At 41.1% G+C, this 20,964-nt stretch overlaps 1 protein-coding gene across 1 annotated transcript in view; it reads right to left on the reverse strand.

Annotated features, from left to right (window-relative positions):
• The window catches only part of myo15b (myosin XVB), a 97,779-nt gene that overhangs the window by 55,654 nt on the left and 21,161 nt on the right, over positions 1–20,964 (reverse strand). The window contains exons 24-29 of the mRNA XM_078279998.1: positions 15,296–15,389; positions 5,037–5,099; positions 4,845–4,902; positions 3,353–3,477; positions 390–485; positions 58–293 (exon numbers count right to left, since the gene is read on the reverse strand). Of these exons, the coding sequence (XP_078136124.1) occupies positions 58–293; positions 390–485; positions 3,353–3,477; positions 4,845–4,902; positions 5,037–5,099; positions 15,296–15,389 (672 nt within the window). The remainder of the gene's footprint in view (positions 1–57; positions 294–389; positions 486–3,352; positions 3,478–4,844; positions 4,903–5,036; positions 5,100–15,295; positions 15,390–20,964) is intronic.

The raw sequence follows: 20,964 nt of genomic DNA on the forward strand, positions 1-20,964 counted from the left end.
TGAGGTTGTAGCTGTAAATTTACATGGTTTACAGTGTAACCAAAGCGGAGCACCTACTTGAGCAAGGGTTTGTCCAGTGTTGGTGAGGGGGTGAAGGCACTGAGGCAGCAGGCCAGCAGCAGCCAGCACCTCAGACTGTCCTGTTCCTCCTGCTGGCCCCACATGTGGTAAACCAGCTGGGCCAGGATCTCGTCCCGCAGCACCGGCCGGCTCTGACCCCTCTCCACGATGAAGTTACCCAGCATCTGCTCCTGCCAGCCGCTGAGGTCCGACTCACCTGTAAACCGCAAGATCTGAGGAGAAACGGATTGAAAATCATGAATGAAAGGAATGAGAATGAAACCAATGTAATGTAATCTACACAATCTAATCTAATCACACCCATATACCAGTTTGTAAATCTCCAGGGCAGTCCTGGCATCTTCAGGCTCCAGAGGGGTGAGGGATCTCTGGAGGGGGTAGCCCTGAGGCTGGCACCATGTATCCTGAGGAGGACACAACATGGGGAAACTCACAAAGAAATAAGAAATACAATTCATCTTCTCTCATCCATCCAGCTGTGAGTCTGTTGAATGTTTTTGTATGAGCATTGTAAAGGATAATAAACCTTTTAAAGTAATCTTAATGTATTCTATTTCTAATCTAATTTTCAAGTTTTTCTCCATGTTTTAAATCATCCTTTTCTTGAAACAGGCACTATTTCCTTATGCTTGTGAGGTTATCTATATTTTTCTGCGTTGGTTCACAGTACTGACACACATGTATTTGAATGAATACATGAATTAATCTGAACATGTCTCCGTATGAAACTGATTTAGGAAATTATGAAATGGAAGTACATCATAGGAATAGAATGGTTCACTGAAAAACGTTCCAATATTAACAAACAAACTAACAACAAAGTCTGCTTGAAGGCCCTGGTAGATTGACTAACACTAAAGGCACAATTTAATAAGCAATAACACGCTACATTACCTACATTTAAAAATGTGTAAAGTTTCAATTACACAGACAGTAGATTTATACTTAGAAAATGTGAAAATTAGCAACTAGCTGGTGAACATAGTGGAGCGTTTAGCAGCTAGCGAGACTGATATTTCCCTCAGGAGTGAGTGGAGACCAGAAACTAGGGCTGTTTATTGGATTTATCTGCCGATACAATACATATCACGATACATGGGTCACAATTCAGTATATTGCAATATATTTCGATACTGTGCGTAAGGCGATATATTGGGATTTTTTTTTAAGTATAATTTGGGAAAAACTAATATTTAAAAAAAAACATGATGTGTATAAAAGTCAAAGAAGTTTACTTTAGGTAAAGAATTCAGTACACAGAAAATCAAACTGCCAGTTTGGGATTGTGGTTCCCAGGTTCTTAGTGAGCTAATGTTTATATGCTAAAGTAAAAGTTCAGCCATAGCTACGTTGTTAGCTTCTAGCAAAAAGTCAGGCACTGCTAGGCACTGTTAGGCAAGGACACTAGTGGTGTGTCTCAGCATAGCCATCTAGCAGTAGGGGGTTTAAATACAACATAGCCTAAACATGAACAACTGTCTTACAGGAATATTTTTGCACGTAAACTAAAAAAGAAAGAAAAAGAAAAGAAAAAAGAAATCGATATTGTGTTTTTGAAAATCGATACAGTATTGCTAAATAAAATATCGCGATACTCAAGTATATCGATTTTTTATTACACCCCTACCAGAAACAGCTAAAAGAGAGAGAATATTGGACTTGCATTCATGTGGTGGACACAAACACGTCTCCTAATGAATGGCAATGTTGCTCTGTGTCAGCTGGATGTGTAAACAGGAAACTGATCCCAAAAGTGCTACAGCAGCAAATATTTGCCACAATAACTGACATAGCTGGAAAAAAGGAGTCATGTCAGTGTTGTGTTATATAAACAGCCCGTCTCTTTTGCAATAATTTCCTTTGCTTGTTTATCAACTTATGCACCTGAGACATCCCATTTTTCAGGAAATAAAGAGTGTGTTTCTCATACTAGCATGAGACTTCAGAGCCATGGATCGACCAGGGTCTTATTCATGTCTTTGGCGTCTGTGTTCAGGAGCCCGTTTCAGGAAGGAGGTTTAACAAAATCAGAATCTCACCCGGAACTCCTGCAAAAGACCAAGAATTGGCGTGGGAGAAAATTGCTGCTCAACTCAACGCGTATGTTCCAGCCTAGTTGCAATCCTGCGGGTGAATTTCTAACCATTTATTTCAAAGGGTTTTACATCATTCACCTGCAATCCTGTGGAACTCCTTTTTAATGGCTCTCACTGGTTTGTGTCCAGGGAACACTACAAAAACGTTTAAAAAAATGTCTCAGAGCAAGGCACACTTTTCTGATGGCGCTACATACAGTGGCTTTACTAATATGCTCCACATCACCAATGTGTAAAGAAAACTGCTGTTGGCAAAAAAAAACGGAATGTGACACAAAGAATCTGCTGGGATGTAGAGCATGTCCACGATGGGTGACGTTAGTGATATGAGGACGGATAAGGTTATGTAGGCTACATAACAGATAGACTGGGAAGAAAAATGATACCGCTCAGATAGGTAGGCTAGTATCTGGAGATGAAAATGCATCTATAGTCGGGGCCTCAATATCATCTCCAGACGTATGTTTAACACCCTGCGAAGTAATACAGCTTCTTCATCGACGGGATCATTGACAAAAGGAAATGCCATGTTTTGAGAAAAAAACATTTTATAGTCTGCCTAACACAGTCAATAAACCACAAACTGCGTTAAAATGCGCCTGATACAGACTGACTGAATGAATGAGGAAATGAAAGATCGCTGTGTCAGAGGGAGGAGACTGAGAAACTCAAGGTATATTGAAGAAAACCTGCTCCCGACCAGGTTAAACGCGCGGTATACTAGTCGCAGCCGACCTGTCGAGCGCCAGTGTGACGTCATGGGTGCGCCGTAACTGTTTATACTCGCGCGTGGTGGTCGCGACACTAGTTGCAGTCTTCTTCTGAACAGAGGTGGCGCAAATGAGGAAAGCCTACCGACTTTGCTATTTCTACGGACTAGAAGAAGAAGAAAAAGGTAAACAACGGCAGAACTGGCAGCAGCATTGACGTCAATGCTTCGATTTGATTGGATGACCTACTTGGTCGGATCAAGCCTTTCATTCACCATAAAAGAACTCATCTTAACCCGGTAAGTTTACCAGAGAGACTTGCAGTCACTCTGAGAGTCCTGGCATCCGGTTGCCCTCGAGCTTGTTCCCTCGAGGCTTCCTGTTTCAACTTCACAAAACAACAGTAGGCCATATACAGCAAATATGAATGAATTATGTGCATGTGTGTGGCCCAAACTTGCTCACCTTTAATATGGACTTGGCATAGTGAGAGAATGGGTATCTGTCTAGATCCAGAGGCAGGCTGAGCTTGTGTTCTGCCTTCACCTGTGGAGGGGCCACCTCTGTGACCCCTGACGCACGCTGCTGCCCTGGTGGACGGAGACAAAACAACAGGAGCAGGTTATGTTGGAGATCAGAGATCAACCGGTGTAAAAGCCCTGCCTACTGACCAATCAATACTCGATTGATAACGGCGTCACCGTTCATTTAGAGAACGACAACCGCAGTTTTTGCAAGTTCCCGCAATTTCATCGCATAAAATTGCATAAATGTCCTGCATATTCCATCGCATTTTTTAAGAAAGCATGCCGCTTAATCAAGGATTTTGCATTTTGCATTTTTCTGCAAGGAATATGTAGATGGTAGATGTTTGCGATTGGTCGTGCTGTGCCCCAGTGTGTAACGTGTTTAGTTGTTTATTATCAAAATCTGTGTTGCCCTTCACAAACTTGTCCTTTTTCATGAATATTGACCACCACCATCAATTTCAAGTATTCCTATTAGCTTGGAGTTTTACATTTGCGCTTGCATGAACTGGGGTAGACGCTCCATAATGATGCGCCATCTTGAAATACGTTAGCCGGTAAGGGACATACAGGACATACTGCTCTGCCTTTCGCGTTTTCGACTCACAGCTGCTGCTGCTGCTAATCGTTGCTTCTCGGCCCCGGCAAGTTTGAAGAAGGAAACATGGAGGACCACAAGTATTCAAAATCCAAATGTCAGGAACAGGAGTCTTCTTCTTCGCGCAGAAAAAGAAAACGGATATTGAAAAGAGCAAGAGACCGGCATCATCAGAAAAAAGAGTAAACATTGGAGCTGCTTTGGACGCACACACCAAATCCCAACTAGTTAATTATCCTCCGGACCGCTGCGGTCTCCTTTTCTTTCTCTCTCCTTTCCGTCGAATGGCGCGCGTGCCCTCTCGTGGTGTCCACGCCACTCTCCGACATGAACTCACGGATGTATTAAGAGAACGCATGAACTCCGTCACACACACACACAAAACGGCGCATCTACTGACGCGACAATGTTTAGAAAATGTCAGTTTAGTGTCCGAAATCTCATTTGGTCATTCCCTATATAGTTCACTATGTATTTAATTAGTCTCGCATTGCCAGACCTTCTTCCACAGCGCTGCGGAGAAAAGTCTGGCTAGTCCACACAGCATTCTTCTGGTTTATTGGCATTTCTTTAAACCAATCACAATCGTCTTGGGCGGGGCTAAGCGCCGGACGGAGCCACGGTGCCTCTGCAAAAATAGCCTCGGGAAGGAACTAGTTTTGGTGGAACGTGTGTACGTTCCAAAGTTGTTTTAGTCGTGCAACAGAAAACTCAGATTGGACAGATAGTCTAGCTAGGGTTACTTTTTAGGGAATAGTGAGTGAATGAGTGAATGGTTTGGAATACAGCTAGAGTGGCGTCTGTGCAGACTGTAGGATTATAAGAAGCTGACCTGCTCCACTGCGAAGTCTGGCTGACAGCTCAGCAGGGATCTCCAACAGCCCCACATCCTAAACAGAAAACAACATGAAGCAAACGTTACAACATTATATATGGCCACCACAGGAGAAAACAGACGTTTTTTTCCCCTCTTGAGGTCGATTTCTGTGAAATGTTACAGCAGGATTACATTGTATTCCCTTACCATTCCTGGAGAGACAGACTTAGTCTTTGCCACTGCCTTTACTTTGTTCTTCTCGTGAAATTCCTAAAAATTGACACACACAAATACACAGCAAGTTAGTCAATTACACTGCTTGTCACACTGTGACCATCATATTACTTTTTGATTTAGCGTCCTTCACCTGAAAGCTGCCTGCTGATTCACTGAGTAATCCTCTTGTTATCTAGGTACATCAAGCACACTCAACACTCCCTCATCTCAGCCTGAGGCGTGTGTTCAATCAGACCTATTCTTAGATACACGTCCTGTTATATACTCCTGGAACACCCACAGTCCTGTTGCCCCGCCTCATTCAATAGGACACGCAGTTCCAAGAGTCCAGAAAGTTGTTGTTGTTTTTTATCAGGAGGTTTACAGCTTACAGAGAGGCATCACCACAAAGCAGCAAGGCAGCGTCACTCACATATGACTTTGATCAAAACCATCCCATGCATCTCTGTCCTCCCTAATATTTACAGTATTTCTACATGTGTAATATATACCATGGTCAGTACTTTATTCTGCTGTTGATCTTCCAGGAAACAGCTATCAGACAAATGCCTATACTTATGAAGTATGCAGTTCAGATAAAAAATGGGTGTGCACATGGTCCAGGAATTTTGGACTGGAATACGTGATAACCTATGTCAGACTGCAGGGACCCAGGTTCCATTCAGCCCGAGATGATTGGTTCTGGGAGATGGGTCAATCCTAAGAGGGATGGATAAGCACATAAGAAGCTGGGTCCAGACTAGTTTAATGATAGCCAGACAGATTCTTTTAAGAGGTTGGAAGAATGAAGGGGTGCCGTCAATCCAGGAGTGGGCTGGTGAGAGGGCTAGGGTGGCGGCATTTGAAAAACATGTCATATAAACGGTTTGCAGATTGAATGTTTACAGTAGAAAATAGGGAAAGTGTGGCCGGGTTGGCTCAGTGGGTAGAGCAGGCGCACATATACTTAGAGGTTTATACCTCGACGCAGAGGTTCAGGGTTGGAGTCCGACTTGTGACGATTTCCTGCATGTCTCCCCCCTTTCTCACCTAGCTGCCCTATCAATTAAAGGCAGAAAAGCCCCAAAAATAATCCTTAAAAAGAAAATAGGGAAAGTACTTTCTGGAGGGCTTTTTTAAAAAATGTAGTGTGGAGAGGCGTATACTATGTGCTTATTGTTTTTGTCACATATACATGTTTTTTTGGTTCACAGTTGTCTATTTTGTTATTATTTTATTGTATTGTCTTGACTATTATAGTAGGTATAATAGTATAGAGTATAATGTGGGGTGCACACTTATTTATGCAGAAATAGTCCTCTTTTATCATGGCCTCACTTTGTTGATTAGATTTGAATCAACTGGGATAACTCAAGAGAATGGGTGTCTACACACAGGCAGCCCAACCCTGCTCTGATTTACAATGGCTGACCCTCCCAAACCAAACAAGTGTGTCACAAATTAATAACTGATTAAAACGCACCCTCAGGCTCACTGGCATCATTTCTTAATAATTTCCGAGTATGTTTCCTATAAAAACTATGTAATTTGGTACTAACTTTAGTGAAAATAGAATCAATGTTTGGAATCAGTGCACATAGTAAATATCCATCCATTCATTTGAGAAGTGCCATACTGGCCATGGCTCTATGCCAGGGGTTAAACCATGGATTTGTCGTTTTTGCTTTGTTTACTGGTGGGGGCTTCTCTTTTATGTATTTATTTATTTATTTAATTGACAGGGACAATGCACAGCTCCTTAGCGGTACCAGAGTTAGCTATGAGCTCATTTTCATCAGTAGTCCCTGGGCAGGAAACCGAGAATAACATCTCTGTCAGAAGGGAAACCTACCAACGGAGTATCAAAACGCTAACACAGCAGTAAAGGACAACAATCAAATTTCACAGTATTAAAACTCGCCCACAACAACAACAACAACAACTACTACAACAACAACAAAAAACACCACTCCGACAACAACAACCACAACATGAAGACAAGACCACAACAACACTACAATTTTAACAACATTTAAACTAGGGATAGACAGATTATCGGCCCTGGCTGATTATCAGCCCATTTTTTGGCAGTTTGCAGATTATCTATAGCAGCATTTTATTTGCCTGATAACTGATAAAGTTAATGTATTAAAAAGTGTTCTACTTTGGCTCGACTACAGCTCTGTGTCTGTCCCTCTGCTTCGGTTTCACTCACCACTGAGTCTGACTTAAAGGTGCACTATACGTCAAACAAACACTAGGGGCACAGGCTGTGCACCAAAATACAACAAACCACTCCAGCCAATCACCGACAAGATGGTTGGGGGAGGAGGTGGGGGTTAGTGTGCATGCACATAACCATCTTGTCAGTGATTGACTGGAGTGGTTTGTTGTATTTTGGTGCACAGCCTGCACCCCTAGTATTTGTTTGACGTTTATGACCCTGTGTCCCGAGACCGGGCTTTTTCACAGTGTGTTCAGGGGGCAGGCAGCTAGCGGGTCAAGGAGTGATGCCTACGATTTATTTTATTTATTTTAATTATTTAAGTCATCTAAACATCATCTGTGTCGGAGTTTGTAACATTCCAAAATCTTAATTTTGACTTAAAGATTTTCATTTTCACTGTAAATGCATATCGGTTCCAAATATTGGTTATCGGTTTCATGAACTACTAATATTCGGTATCGGCCTTGAAAAACCAGTATCGGTCGATGCCTAATTAAAACACCACAACAATAATACAGTTTAAATGACATTAAAACGCCACAACAATAGTACCAACAATAAGATCCCAACATTAAGACACCACTACAACATTAAGATTAACTTGGGAAGGTATCTGAGGACGGATTTCTTCCCTTAGTATGTTTAAGATGACAGAGTTAAACCAGGTTGTGTCTATACTTATTTGTCAAAACATACTCATATATGCAAATATATGTTCACTGCTGCACTACGCCACCAGAGGTGTTATTGATATGTTATCCACACATGATAAAAATGTCCCACTTCATTTATGGTTGAATCAAAGTACTGTCGTTAACACAAATCTGTTTTGGTCAAACAGGCTAAAGTCGTGGAATTCACAGGGTACTATTAGGGTTCCATTTAATGAAGAGGATTATATTATCATTGATTATGTTTACATGCACACCAATATTCCACTATTATTCTGAATATGACAATATTCTGAATTTGATACAGGTCATGTACACAGCATGTCCCAGTTGGATATTCAGAATAAGGCCTTTTTCCGAATATAGCATTTTCCGATTAAGACACGTGGGATATTCTGGTATTATTGTGGTTTTAGAGGCATTCTTTGGACATGTATACAGCGCATTCGGAATATACGTCTCAGTCAGGGTTTTTACTGCAGTTTGTGACAGTTTACGGCCTCTAGCCTGTTTACGGCTTACGGTCAGCTCTGTGCGTTGCTATGGTTGCTGTACACAAACCAACCAGCCAACAGTTTGCAGGGCCGCAGACCCGATAAGAAGGAGAAACACAGCTACTTGTAAACATTATCAAAGACTTGGATATCAACAGGTTTTTGGATATGTTCACACATCGCTACGCCGACCTTTTCAAGAAGCTGGTTGAAGGAATGAAAGAGGGACGCTGTGTTAGCACAGTCCAACAAGTCCTTCATCGCTGGTAAACTTTGAAAAAAACAGATTTTGCACGGCTACATGTAAACGGGAATATTAGTGGAATATTCACTTTCATTAGCCATGCAAACATCTTAGTCGTAATATCGTCTTTTTCAGAATAAGGGCAAAAAACGGAATATTATGTGCATGTAAACATAGTCAGTGTGTGTTATTCATCTGTCAATTTATCTGACTTTTCAGAAACATGCACTGGTCAAATTGCCTGACACATTGTATGTACATGTTTCTCTTTATGTGGGCCCAGTATCAGATGTTATGAGGTCATATTTATTGGGATTTAAATTAGCCTTGTATTAACATTATTGTCTAGATTAGATTTGTAAAAAGAAGTAATCCTGTAAAGGTTTTCATTTAAACTATGAAAGGGAAAACCAACATTTACAAGGGGTCTAAATACTTTTGTTGGAGGGCCGGACTTATCTCACGGGCCGCTTTTTGCCACTGCTCTAGTGATTGCAGGGCCCATCGTTGGTCAGTCGGTCCACCACTTTGGTTCAGACTGAAATATACAATTATTGGATAGGCTGCTATAAAATTATAGGAATATGTCATATATATATATATATATATATACACAGACAGTTATGGTCTCCAGAGGATGAATCCCGATGACATTAATGAGCGCCTGATGAGCGCCCAGAGCAGCATCAAAGGTTTCACTTATCCAGAGGAATATCTTGACACATTTGGATTGGCGTAACATTTGGTACAGACAATCATCAGTCCTTATGTATGCCTTGACTTTTCATATCGGCCACTAGCAGATTAAAATCTTTGGTCCATAGTGAACCAAGCAGCAGTGGATTGTATACATTTACTCAAGTACTTAAAGTCCCACTCCAGACACATTTTAAAGTATGTAAAGTTACTCTGTTACGATCAATATTTTGTTTAACATGGTTTACCCACATAAAGAGTAAAATAAAAGTCTGAAAAGTGGCTACCCTTTCTCCCTCATTTGAGAAATTCTTGATCTGGCCTCGCCCCGCCCATCGTGCTCATGCGTGGTTGTAATCTCGTTCGGTGACTACATTCTAGCATCTACCTCAGGTTGACCAGTAAAAGAGCAGCGCGCTGCTAGATGACTAGAAACATCGGAGATTGAGCCATGGCTTCATGGGTTTAGACAGGAGGCAGCGGGATGGCCGTCTCGCGGAACCCCGCAACACGCTTGCTCGCCGTCTGCAACTATAATTTGGGCGCTTTGTCGGAACCCCACCGTCATGAAGCATAAGCATCTTTAATGTTGTTACTTTTTAGCTTGTAAGCTTGTAACTGCCAGTGGCTGAGAGTCCGCTCTGTGCTGGAGGTTTCAGGTTTCTCTGCTGGCTTTTAAGTATTAGACAGCGATTGGTTCATGGATTGGTGACGCACCTCATCAAGCTCACCCCGGATATGTTTGAATCTCAGATTTCAGAGAAGTGCACAGACATGTCCACCTTTAGAAGAGGAATGTGAAAACACCTCTCTAGTGACAAACTTTTCACAGCTACAATTCAGTATAGTAAAGTTCAGACATAAACATAAGAAAAATCACATTTTGGAGTGGAAGGGTACTTTAAGTACATTATTGAGGAACTTCTTTGAGTATTACTATTATCTAATATTCTACTTCACTACCTTTCAGAGATAAATATTGTACTTTTCACTCCACTACATAGCACAGCTTTAGTGGTAGTTACTTCGTATACAGCATCATTTAAACACAAAGGTTAACTTAATATTTACTTTAGGATAAAATATGGTACATTGATTGCTATAGAAGAAAACTGTACATTAGGTGGTTCAGATTACTTCCAACGGGACCAAATTGCTGCCGCAGGAAAACTCACTAGGTCAAATAGACGATCTCACGTTACCCCTGTACTTAGGTCACTTCACTGGCTCCCTGTCGCATACAGGATTCAGTTCAAAAGCCTCACTCTTATGTACAGAGCATTGCACAGTCAGGCATCTACATACTGTATGTGGCGGAACTACTTCACCCATATTCCTCAGCTCACTCTCTTAGGTCTAATGTGTCTATCCCACGCACCCGGTGATCGAAATTTTTTGCTCTGCGTTCACCCTTACAGCCTGCTGTTTCTGTGGACTCTTTAAAAATCAAATAATTACCTACCTTTTTAGACAGGCATTTGTTTGACCTGTCTGCACTTTGTAATTTTAATTGTGTATTGTGTTTTAATATCATCTTGTATGTTTTTATGTAAAGCACTATGTCATTTATTTTTGTGAAAAAACACATTTTACTTACTTACTTACAATTGCAGCATCAGTAATAATTTACTACTAAACACTAATGGAGGTCATTTTTATGCATATTGAGTACTATTAATTTTGATACTTCTTTCTTTTTGATACCTTTACTTAAGTACACTTATGAATGCATGACTTTTACTTGTAATGGAGTATTTTTTTACATTGTGGTATTGTTTCTTTTACTTAAGAATTTGAGTAATTTTCCCACTACTGGAACCAGGTGTAATAAAAGCAGACAAACCCATTCACATCTACAGGCAGTTTAGAGTTTGTGGTTCAACCTAACTTCACTGTCTTTAGACTGTTGGCGAAAACAGAACATCCGGAAACCAACTCAGACAAAGAGGAGAACATGCAAACCCATAAAGCCTGTGAGACGGTCTACTGTGCCACTCAAGAATGAAATATATTAGATAGATTGCTTTGAATTTCATGGTACCAAGAGGATTAATCCTTTGACCACTAACTTTTCATCTGATATGAGAATGTCTAATGAATGACTTAAATCTTTCAAGGATTCTCCAGAGATTTTAGTATTCGACAAAAAGTTGTGGGACTCATAAAAGAATGCCTACCATACACTAAAGGATTTTGAAAAGACTTTTAAAAAAAGTCTGACACCATCTCACATCTAAAGACAACCGTCTCACATGTGTTTTTTAGTTTAGTCAATTTATTGTACATGTTAAAAAAAATGCAAATAGTAAATAGAACTTATAAGCAATAAACAGAAAGAAAAATGAGATCATCAGCAACATGTAAGCAACAAATAAGCAACTCTAATGATTTTGTTCATGTTCAAAAAGGGTAGAAAGAAGTAAAGAACTTTTCTAGTCTTACCCCCTCTTAATTTTCATTGTTCATAATATAAATTCAAATCGCATCCACAAGTGTCAATGTTTGACTCAGTCGGCTTGAACAGATCAGCTGTTATAGTCCAAAACTAAATAATGTGGATGGATTAAACAAGAAGCCAAGCAGTCCACAAAAAGGAAATCACTGCTCCAGCTCATAGCCATTCAATATTTTGTTTTCTGAATAGTTTTTTGAAGTTTGGATAAATTAAATTAAATTAAACATCTAAAGACAACCTGTCATAGTGTCACATTTTTTAGTCAGAGACTAGAAGATTTTGCATCTCATACTCTGCTTCTGACTGGCTAGTAGTCCTTACCTAGGTACTGTCAGGGCACGCCCTCATATTCTGCTTCTGACTGGCTAGTAGTCCTTACCTAGGTACTGTCAGGGCACGCCCTCATACTCTGCTTCTGACTGGCTAGTAGTCCTTACCTAGGTACTGTCAGGGCACGCCCTCATATTCTGCTTCTGACTGGCTAGTAGTCCTTACCTAGGTACTGTCAGGGCACGCCCTCATACTCTGCTTCTGACTGGCTAGTAGTCCTTACCTAGGTACTGTCAGGGCACGCCCTCATACTCTGCTTCTGACTGGCTAGTAGTCCTTACCTAGGTACTGTCAGGGCACGCCCTCATACTCTGCTTCTGACTGGCTAGTAGTCCTTACCTAGGTACTGTCAGTACACGCCCTCATACTCTGCTTCTGACTGGCTAGTAGTCCTTACCTAGGTACTGTCAGGGCACTCCCTCATACTCTGCTTCTGACTGGCTAGTAGTCCTTACCTAGGTACTGTCAGGGCACTCCCTCATACTCTGCTTCTGACTGGCTAGTAGTCCTTACCTAGGTACTGTCAGGGCACGCCCTCATACTCTGCTTCTGACTGGCTAGTAGTCCTTACCTAGGTACTGCACATGTGTGACTCCCAACAAAGATGAAACAGAAGTGAGATGTCTCACTCTGTAGCTAAAACAGAGAGCTCAACACACAGGGGGAAAAGAGGAGCTGCAGCAATGTGCAGTTCCACAAAAATATGTTTTTTTAAAAATGACACCATGTAAATCTATTCTGATATAACCTCTAAATACAATTATGAACCTGAAAATGAGCATAATATGAGCACTTTAAAACTTATGATAATATCAAACACGAAGGACGTCAAAACAGGAAAAGGGACTAACTAAGGACAGCTCGGACTGAGCTTTATGACCACCTTACAACAAATGATTGAGCTGACGGGAGTGCACCGCAACTCTAGCAAGACTCTCAGGATTTCATTCCCATATTGAAATTTGTCTGTGACAGTGGAATCGCTTGAGAAGTTGTTGGTGTCAGATCGGCCTTAGAAAGAATGTTCCAAATCATAGCAGCAGAGGCCGACATATACTGACTTTTAAGCCCCCAAAACCCTGGACAACATTTCCCATAATGCAACTCTATACCTTCTTACGTTAGACCCTCTCTGCCTGATAAAAGACAGCATCTTTCAAACTCCACATGCACAGTTTATAACATAGGCTATCTGATAAAATATTGTACTCTCCAAGCCTAAGATGAGATAACACTGATATCATCACCATGACGTCATCAGGGTTGTTTTCTCAGCTCCTCCAGAGCCCTTTAATGCCCTTTAGAGATCCATTTAAAGTCCATATTTATGTATTATTGCTTTCCATATTTGAACTGTGTGCCTGTCTGTTATATGATCCACACAGAAAAAATAATTTGACCTGCAGTGCACTGACTAACTCTCTGGATTACACTGGCAATTCATTTAAAAAATTAAACTGTACCAAGAGAACACTGTCTTCGTTTCCAGTAATTACTGTACCACACAATTACACAATACTATAGGAAGAAATGACACACAACACACAGATCCTGTGTGCTACCTATAGGACTTTAAAGCTAAAAATAAAAAAAATAGGAGTGTACATTCGTAGACCTTGAGTGGAATTTGACTTTGAATCAGTTCTACTAACAAATATGTCATTAGTCAAACGTCATCATTTATATTGCATCAGAGGTAGATGACACTGACTAACTGATGTCACATTTAGGCCAAAATCTGTCAAACTCCAAATATTGTTGTTTAGTTACTTACGCTATCTAGTCTAAGATACAGCTCATGACTGTATTACTGTTACTATTCTAACCCAAAGAGCTGACATAGGCCCGTTAGCCTGAGAGCTCTACTGTTCATAGTCCAAGCCTCATAAAACAACAACACCACATAGGAGATGGCACTGGGATACAACGGAAGAAAAAGGACTAACAAAAAGAACGCAATTGTCAGTTTAGTTGACAGCCGAGGTGAGAAAAGAAAAAAGAGATGACACACAGGAAGCAGCAGCTGGAAGAAGTGTCCCTAGACTGTTTTGAAACCTGAAACAGACTATTACAATACATAGTTTCCACTGTATTCATGGTGCAAACTAGTTCCCCAGTAGAATAAACTAAAAGGGCTGAAGACATTTTTTGCATCTGATCTGAAGCAGAGGGTAAAAGGAAAAGGCAGCCTACCTGTTAGAGCTGTGGAGCTGGAAGTTAGATAGACAGGTTTCAGAAGGCGGAAGGAGAGATGCAGTGCTGCTTCAAATTTCACTGAGAGGGGTTGAAGTCCAAGACCGGAGTGTGGCTGAGGGTGTGTGAGTGCGTGAGTGCGTGCGTGACATGATTAATGCAAGATAAGAAAGCTAGTTAAAGGAATGGGATGAAATCTTATAAAGGAAACTGTTGCCAATAGTAATATATGTACAAGAATGAACACACCCAGTGGATTATGCACACAGCAGTCATACATTTACCTCTTTAGCTTTCATTTTTCACCTGGGTTTTTGTTTTTACACAATCCAATGCTTTCAGAAGAAAATCCTTTGGAAAAGTCTTGACCTGGCTTATATGATTTCACTTGAAACTTGTTTATACTGTATACTTATAATTTGTTAACTAAAGACACCCCACATATCAACTGATTTACAGAAATGAAGAACACCAACAATACTGCCGCGTCATCATCTTATAAATGTATCTATTTACAAAGACTAGTGCCACTTAAAATATCATATTTTAAATGTTTTGAGTACCACAAATGAAATTCCATTCACATACATTGTATTGAGTTGGTCGATACTAGAGGTAACAAGACAAATTGGGAACATAATTGGGAATTATTTATACAGACCATTGCCACAACAATACAGGCAACACTACAGGTGGATCATTTGAGAGGAAATGAAAAAGAAAGGAGATCCTAGTAGAAAAGAAATTACACTTTGACCCCAAACATGGATGCGGGGGCGTTGTCTCTGAGTATGGATACATATTTCCTACAACTAGTCATGCTGTAGTGTTAAGCTGCTGGTATTGTGTAATGGTGCAAAGATTTATAGCACAATAAAGTCAACAAACATAAGGTTTCCAAGCAAACCCAACCAACTGTCTTTATTTCTCTCATATCTACCTTCCTCCAATGGCGTCTCTTGATGGTGTCCCTGGTTATCATCATCACCGCCCAGAACTGTGTGAAAGACTGCCTCAGACGCTTGTACTGCTTCCTAGAAAAACAGACGGGGCAGCATCACACAAACACATCTTACTCTTACTTAGTGCTTCACGTTAGTGTATCACTCTCTGACTCTCTGACCTGACCTCAGTCACAGCTACTCACCATCAGAAACACCAGTGAAATACACTTTGGTTCATGGGGAAAAACACCAAGAGCAGATTTCATTAGGAGGTCATTAGGTCTGATATTTGTGCTGCTGTGCTTTCCATAGGTTGATAGTTGATGATTTGGCTTTGTTAATCCTTGTTGTAGAGAGCTCAAGCAGAACTATGTCTAGAAAATACGCCAACCACTGTTTTATACAAAGCGAGTGGGGGGGGGGGAGCCAGCGTTGAGCTATCATTTTCTTGGTTGCAGTTATGCCGGCTAGCCAAATCTTCCTCTGTCTCTCGAGCAGGTGTAATTTAGAGTCATCATTAAGTAACAAAACAATCGGGTCAGTAGGAATGAGATATCCTATCACATCAGATAGTATTGATGTTGTTTTATGCCAGAACTCATGCACCTGTTCACACTCCCAGACCATATGCAGGAATGTTCCAGTTTGTTCAGGTTGACAGAACGTACAATAGGGAGTGGGAATGGCTTTTAAGACGTATCTCTTCTGAGGAGTCCAATTTGTCCTATGGCAGGGGTCTTCAACCTTTTTTAAGCCAAGGACCCCTTAACTGAAAGAGAGATGGAGCAGGGACCCCCTACTACATAGTAGTACTGCATAGTAAACTGTGCCTACATGTAGGCACAGTTTACATGTAGGGCGGCCTAAAGCCTTTATACAGACTTTTTTTGCATAGAATACTAAGCTATTCAAATAGCATACTAATTGTTGGCATGATTTTAAAAATCAAGTTTTAATGTTAAACATACATGTGGAACAGTGAATCCAAGGCTGATTTATGCGTCTGCGTTGAATCGACGGCATACCCTCGCAGACCCCTCTACGTCGCCGCGAACCCCCCTCCGAGCCGTCCGCCGTAGCTCGACGTGCACCTCCAAAAATGTGTAACTTTGCGTCAAGGCGACGCAGACCGCAAGGACTGTGATTGGTCAACTGGTCCTGTGTGTTGATAATGTGTTTCAAGAAGCCTACTGTGGGGATCAGCAACATGCTAGTTCACTGACATCAGCTCTGCAAATAAACTCAGACATATTTTGGTTACAATGAAGGGGTTATCTGTTTGTAAAGTGTCTATATGTCAGTAACGTTTTGAAATTAGCACTTTTGAAGCAGTACTTTGTGGGCAGTTGCTAACAAAACATAAACTGGCTGGCAGACACCTCGCAAATAACCTCAGACTTATCACTCCCTAGCGTTATGGTGGTGAAATGCACCGCGATGCAAAGCAACCCTGACACAGAACTCTGAAAGGGTCACGACACCGTAGGAGCAACGCCGTAGGAGCAACGCTGTAGCTACAGCTTGGAGTTGACGCAGAAGCATAAAACAGCCTTTAGGATGAACTTATCTGTGGATGGCCTTAGTGACTACCTTTCCTATAGGCCAATAAGCAGTGGGGATTTTTATTCACTAATAAAATGTTGGATTCTAGGGGTGGGGCAAAAAATCAATACAGCATCGTTTCACTATATTTTCTTTGGCAATACTGTATCGACACACAGATGCCAAGTATCGATCTATTATTATATATGTGTTGGTCAGTTTGTCTGCTTGACAATCCCATTTTGCAGCAATAAAATTAAAGGGAGATGAACAAACCGAGACATTATTATTTTTAAATAAAACAGATGTTGACAAAGTTTCCTTTTGGGGACATAATTTGAAATTGGGAAAAATTTGAGTTGGAAAAAAGGTACAAAAATATATAGAATATATCACAAAATATTGCAATATGTTTAAAATCGCAATAATATCGTATGGTAACGTAAGTATCATGATGATATGGTATTGTGTGGCCTCTGGTGATTCCCACCCCTATTGGATTCATATTAATACTTTTTAATTAATTTAATTTTTTTTAATTTTTCAAAAATTAACAATAATTTGGAGCCCCCCCTGCATTGACTCTGAGGACCCCCTAGGGGTCCCGGACCCCCTGTTGAAGATCCCTGTCCTATGGCATATGTTGAAGTGGATATACTGTTGATTTGGGCTCTTGAAACAGTGGAAAATGTTGTCCCAAACTGCCTCCCAATTAATTGTGTTCCCCTCAGGGCTCAGCTCTCGTTCCCATTTCTTTACTATTGGGAGTTCTCCTATGGATACTTGCAACAGTTTAGCATAAATCTTGGACACTAATCCTCTCACAGGGAAATCAAAAAACATGACTAGGTGCACCTCAAGACTGTTTCCCCAGGGCGCTCCATAACATTTTAGGGCTGATCTTAAGCAAAGATAGAAGTAGAAGGATGTCCTGGGGACCTCAAAACTAGCTCTCAGGTCTTCAAAACTCAACATACCTTTCTCATTGAATAACTGGTCTAGAGTATAAATACCTCTGTCCCTCCACTGCTTACAAGCAAAAGGTTTGTTACCAGACATTAAGTGTGTATTGTGCCATATTGGGGTATTCACGTGCCGAACGTGGTGATAATGGGGCCATAGGTTAGCGTACACTTTTTTGGACAAACACCTGCAAAGGCCAGGTCTTGCAGTCTTAGACTTCCAATGAGGTTTTGCTCTATTCTTATCCATGGAACTGTAGATGAGGGGTCCATCCACACTCTGAGGGCCTGTAGCTAAAAGGCCTTGTGATACATTTTAAAGTTGGGGAGGGCCAGGCCTCCAATTTTTGTGGTATGTTGTAAGGTATTTTAGCCTAGGTTGTTTATTGTTCCAAATATACTGCCGAATTAAAGTATCAAGTTTCGTCCAGAAATGTATTGGTAGGGGTAAGGGGATCATTGAACTTAAGAAATTCACACAGGGAGCTATGTTCATTTTAACAATAGCAATCCTGGACCGCAGTGACCCCGGCAGCGTGGTCCACCTGGCCAGATCCCTTTGAACATTACTTAACATAGTTTCATAGTTGTCCTGGACCACTCGCTGTAGTGATGCATGTATGATGATGCCCAAATATGTAATTTTGCTTTGGGTTGGTATTGTACCACTAATAGCTGATGTCACATGCCTGTTGTTCAATAGAAGATTAGATTTATTCCAATTAATTTCATAGCCGGAGATTGAGCCAAATTCGTTGAAGATCTTAAGAAGTTTTGGAATAGAGTCCTCAAGATCAGAGATGTACAACAAAATATCATCTGCAAATAACAATATTGAGCTGTTACTGGATTTAATCTGTACATTACATATTTTATTTTGCCTTATGGATTGGGCTAACGGTTCAAGAGAGATCGCAAATAGCATGGGGGACAGCGGGCATCCCTGTCGAGAGCCCCGCTTGATGGGAAATGGCTGAGAATGCAAGCCATTGGTTGAGACTATGGCCGTGGGATTCGCATATAAAGTATGCATCATGTCAATGAATTTGACCCCCAAACCAAGCCTCTCTATTACTTGCCACAAGTAGTTCCACTCTAGGCGGTCAAAAGCCTTTTCCGCGTCCACTGATAAAACTGCTGCCGTTGTTGGGAGGTTTATGGCTTCTTCTATTAGAAGAAATAATCTGCGTACATTGTCTGCAGCGTGACGCTTTGGTATACACACAGCATCATTTTGTCTTTGATACCATGCCACTTACAACACAGCAGAGACCTTCTTTATTGATACATTTCAATATCGATCGATCCAGCTTAACGTTATGTGCAACGTTGACAAGTAGCTCATGCTAACGCTTGGTGTGGAACGTTATAACTTATACAACATCGTTCAACAAGCTAATGAAGTAATTTTAGGTATAATTGTTTTGATCAAGGTAACGTTAACGTTAAACAGCACTGGGCTAACCCACGATTACGTTCGCCAGCTAGCGTTAACGTTAGCTGTATAGATAAAAGACGAATCTAATGCTAATTTAGCCAGCTATCCCACCCTGGTTTTTCTGCCTCACTCCCCGCCGCTAAGGGACTTCATTCGGGATGAGAGCGGACAACAGCCGACACATCCACAGTTAGCCTCCAGCCAGCCACTATTATTAACTTACAGCAATCCAAACCCAGCCAGCACAAACTCCAGCGCCGGCTGATAACGATGCTAACGGCAGTAACAGAAAGCTTTATGTTTCGTCGGGGAAACAGGCCATATCGTCAGAGTCTGGCTGGCCGTGGTGCTGAAATTCTCCCCCCTTTAGCGTTGTGTTCTTTACAGTTAAGATTGACCGACAAATGGTGACTGTCCTGCAGACAAAAGGTGAAGGTGTGGAGAGTCCGACAGCTGCCATCCCATTGATGTAGGCATATCCTCGGCCGTTATCTCCGGCCAGTCCTGGAGATACTTGGCGGCCAGTCCCAGCCGCGAAGTAAGTCTCTCAGAGGTGTTGAGTAACGTTACAACAAACCCTTTACCCCCGGTGCTGAAAACATCCAAAAAGTCACACTGACTGAAATATATTGTGATATTGTGGTTTTAGCTGAGTAGCTAATGTTAGCTTGCTTGCTCGCTAACTGGTCAACTAACGTTAGCTAGCTAACGTTATCAATACAAATCAAATCAAGAAAAACTGCAGCTATTTTATCAGAATGACATGATTAGACGTTACTAAACGTAACGTGGATAAAACTGTAATGGATAAACCAATCTGTGAACAGATATATTTTAATCTGCAATTGTGTTAAACAATGAAAACAACAACTCCCATAATGCCACTTCACGACGTTATCAAAAGTCTGTGTTTACCAAGGGGGTAAGCGAGCATCCGGAAAGCGTACCTCCTATGGGGAGATTCTAGGCTAACAAGCCATCACCTTCCGGTAGCATTCCATTGACTCCCATTAATTTTGGCGTCATTTTGACAGCAAATAACTTTACATCTGAAGCGTTTAAAGACTCTATTCGTCCATTGTTTATTTCTAAAGTAACACGACAATGTATAAAAGGCTCCATTATCTTGTATCTCACATTATGGCCCCGTAGCAACTTTCTGTCACACAGTAGAGGAATTACCGTATAATACAGGAGAAGCTCGCAGGCAGTTTCGACTTACTTAAGCTGTTCAAGTTTAATTACTAATGTTAACTAGCATTTTAGTGATCAATAATTAGCCTGTGATTATGTTATCTCCTTACATACCTATGTTCTCTGTCTCTGTCTCTCAGTGAAAAGTGACTTCACTGGTCTCCGTCGAAGTATATGGCGTCGCTGTGTCCATTTATTTTACTGTCTATGGTGTTTACATCCATTGTTTTAATTGAGAGACCCCTAGCGGCAGAAAATTACATATTGTACGTTTAACATCTGTACAACAGCATGCTGCATGGGACATTTGACTGTGGATACACTTGTTTACTTTTACTTCAGTAAAATCTTGATTTCATGACTTTTTTTTAGATCATTATTTTTTTGGGCATTTTAGGCATTTATTTAATAGGACAGCTTAGACATGAAAGGGGAGAGACAGGGGGAATGACATGCAGCAAAGGTTTGGTTGCGACCTGCGGCCGCTGCGGCGAGGACTGAGCCTCTGTATATGAGTGCACGCTCTACC

Source organism: Sander vitreus, chromosome 21, assembly GCF_031162955.1.
Source record: "Sander vitreus isolate 19-12246 chromosome 21, sanVit1, whole genome shotgun sequence".
NCBI classification, from domain to species: domain Eukaryota; kingdom Metazoa; phylum Chordata; class Actinopteri; order Perciformes; family Percidae; genus Sander; species Sander vitreus.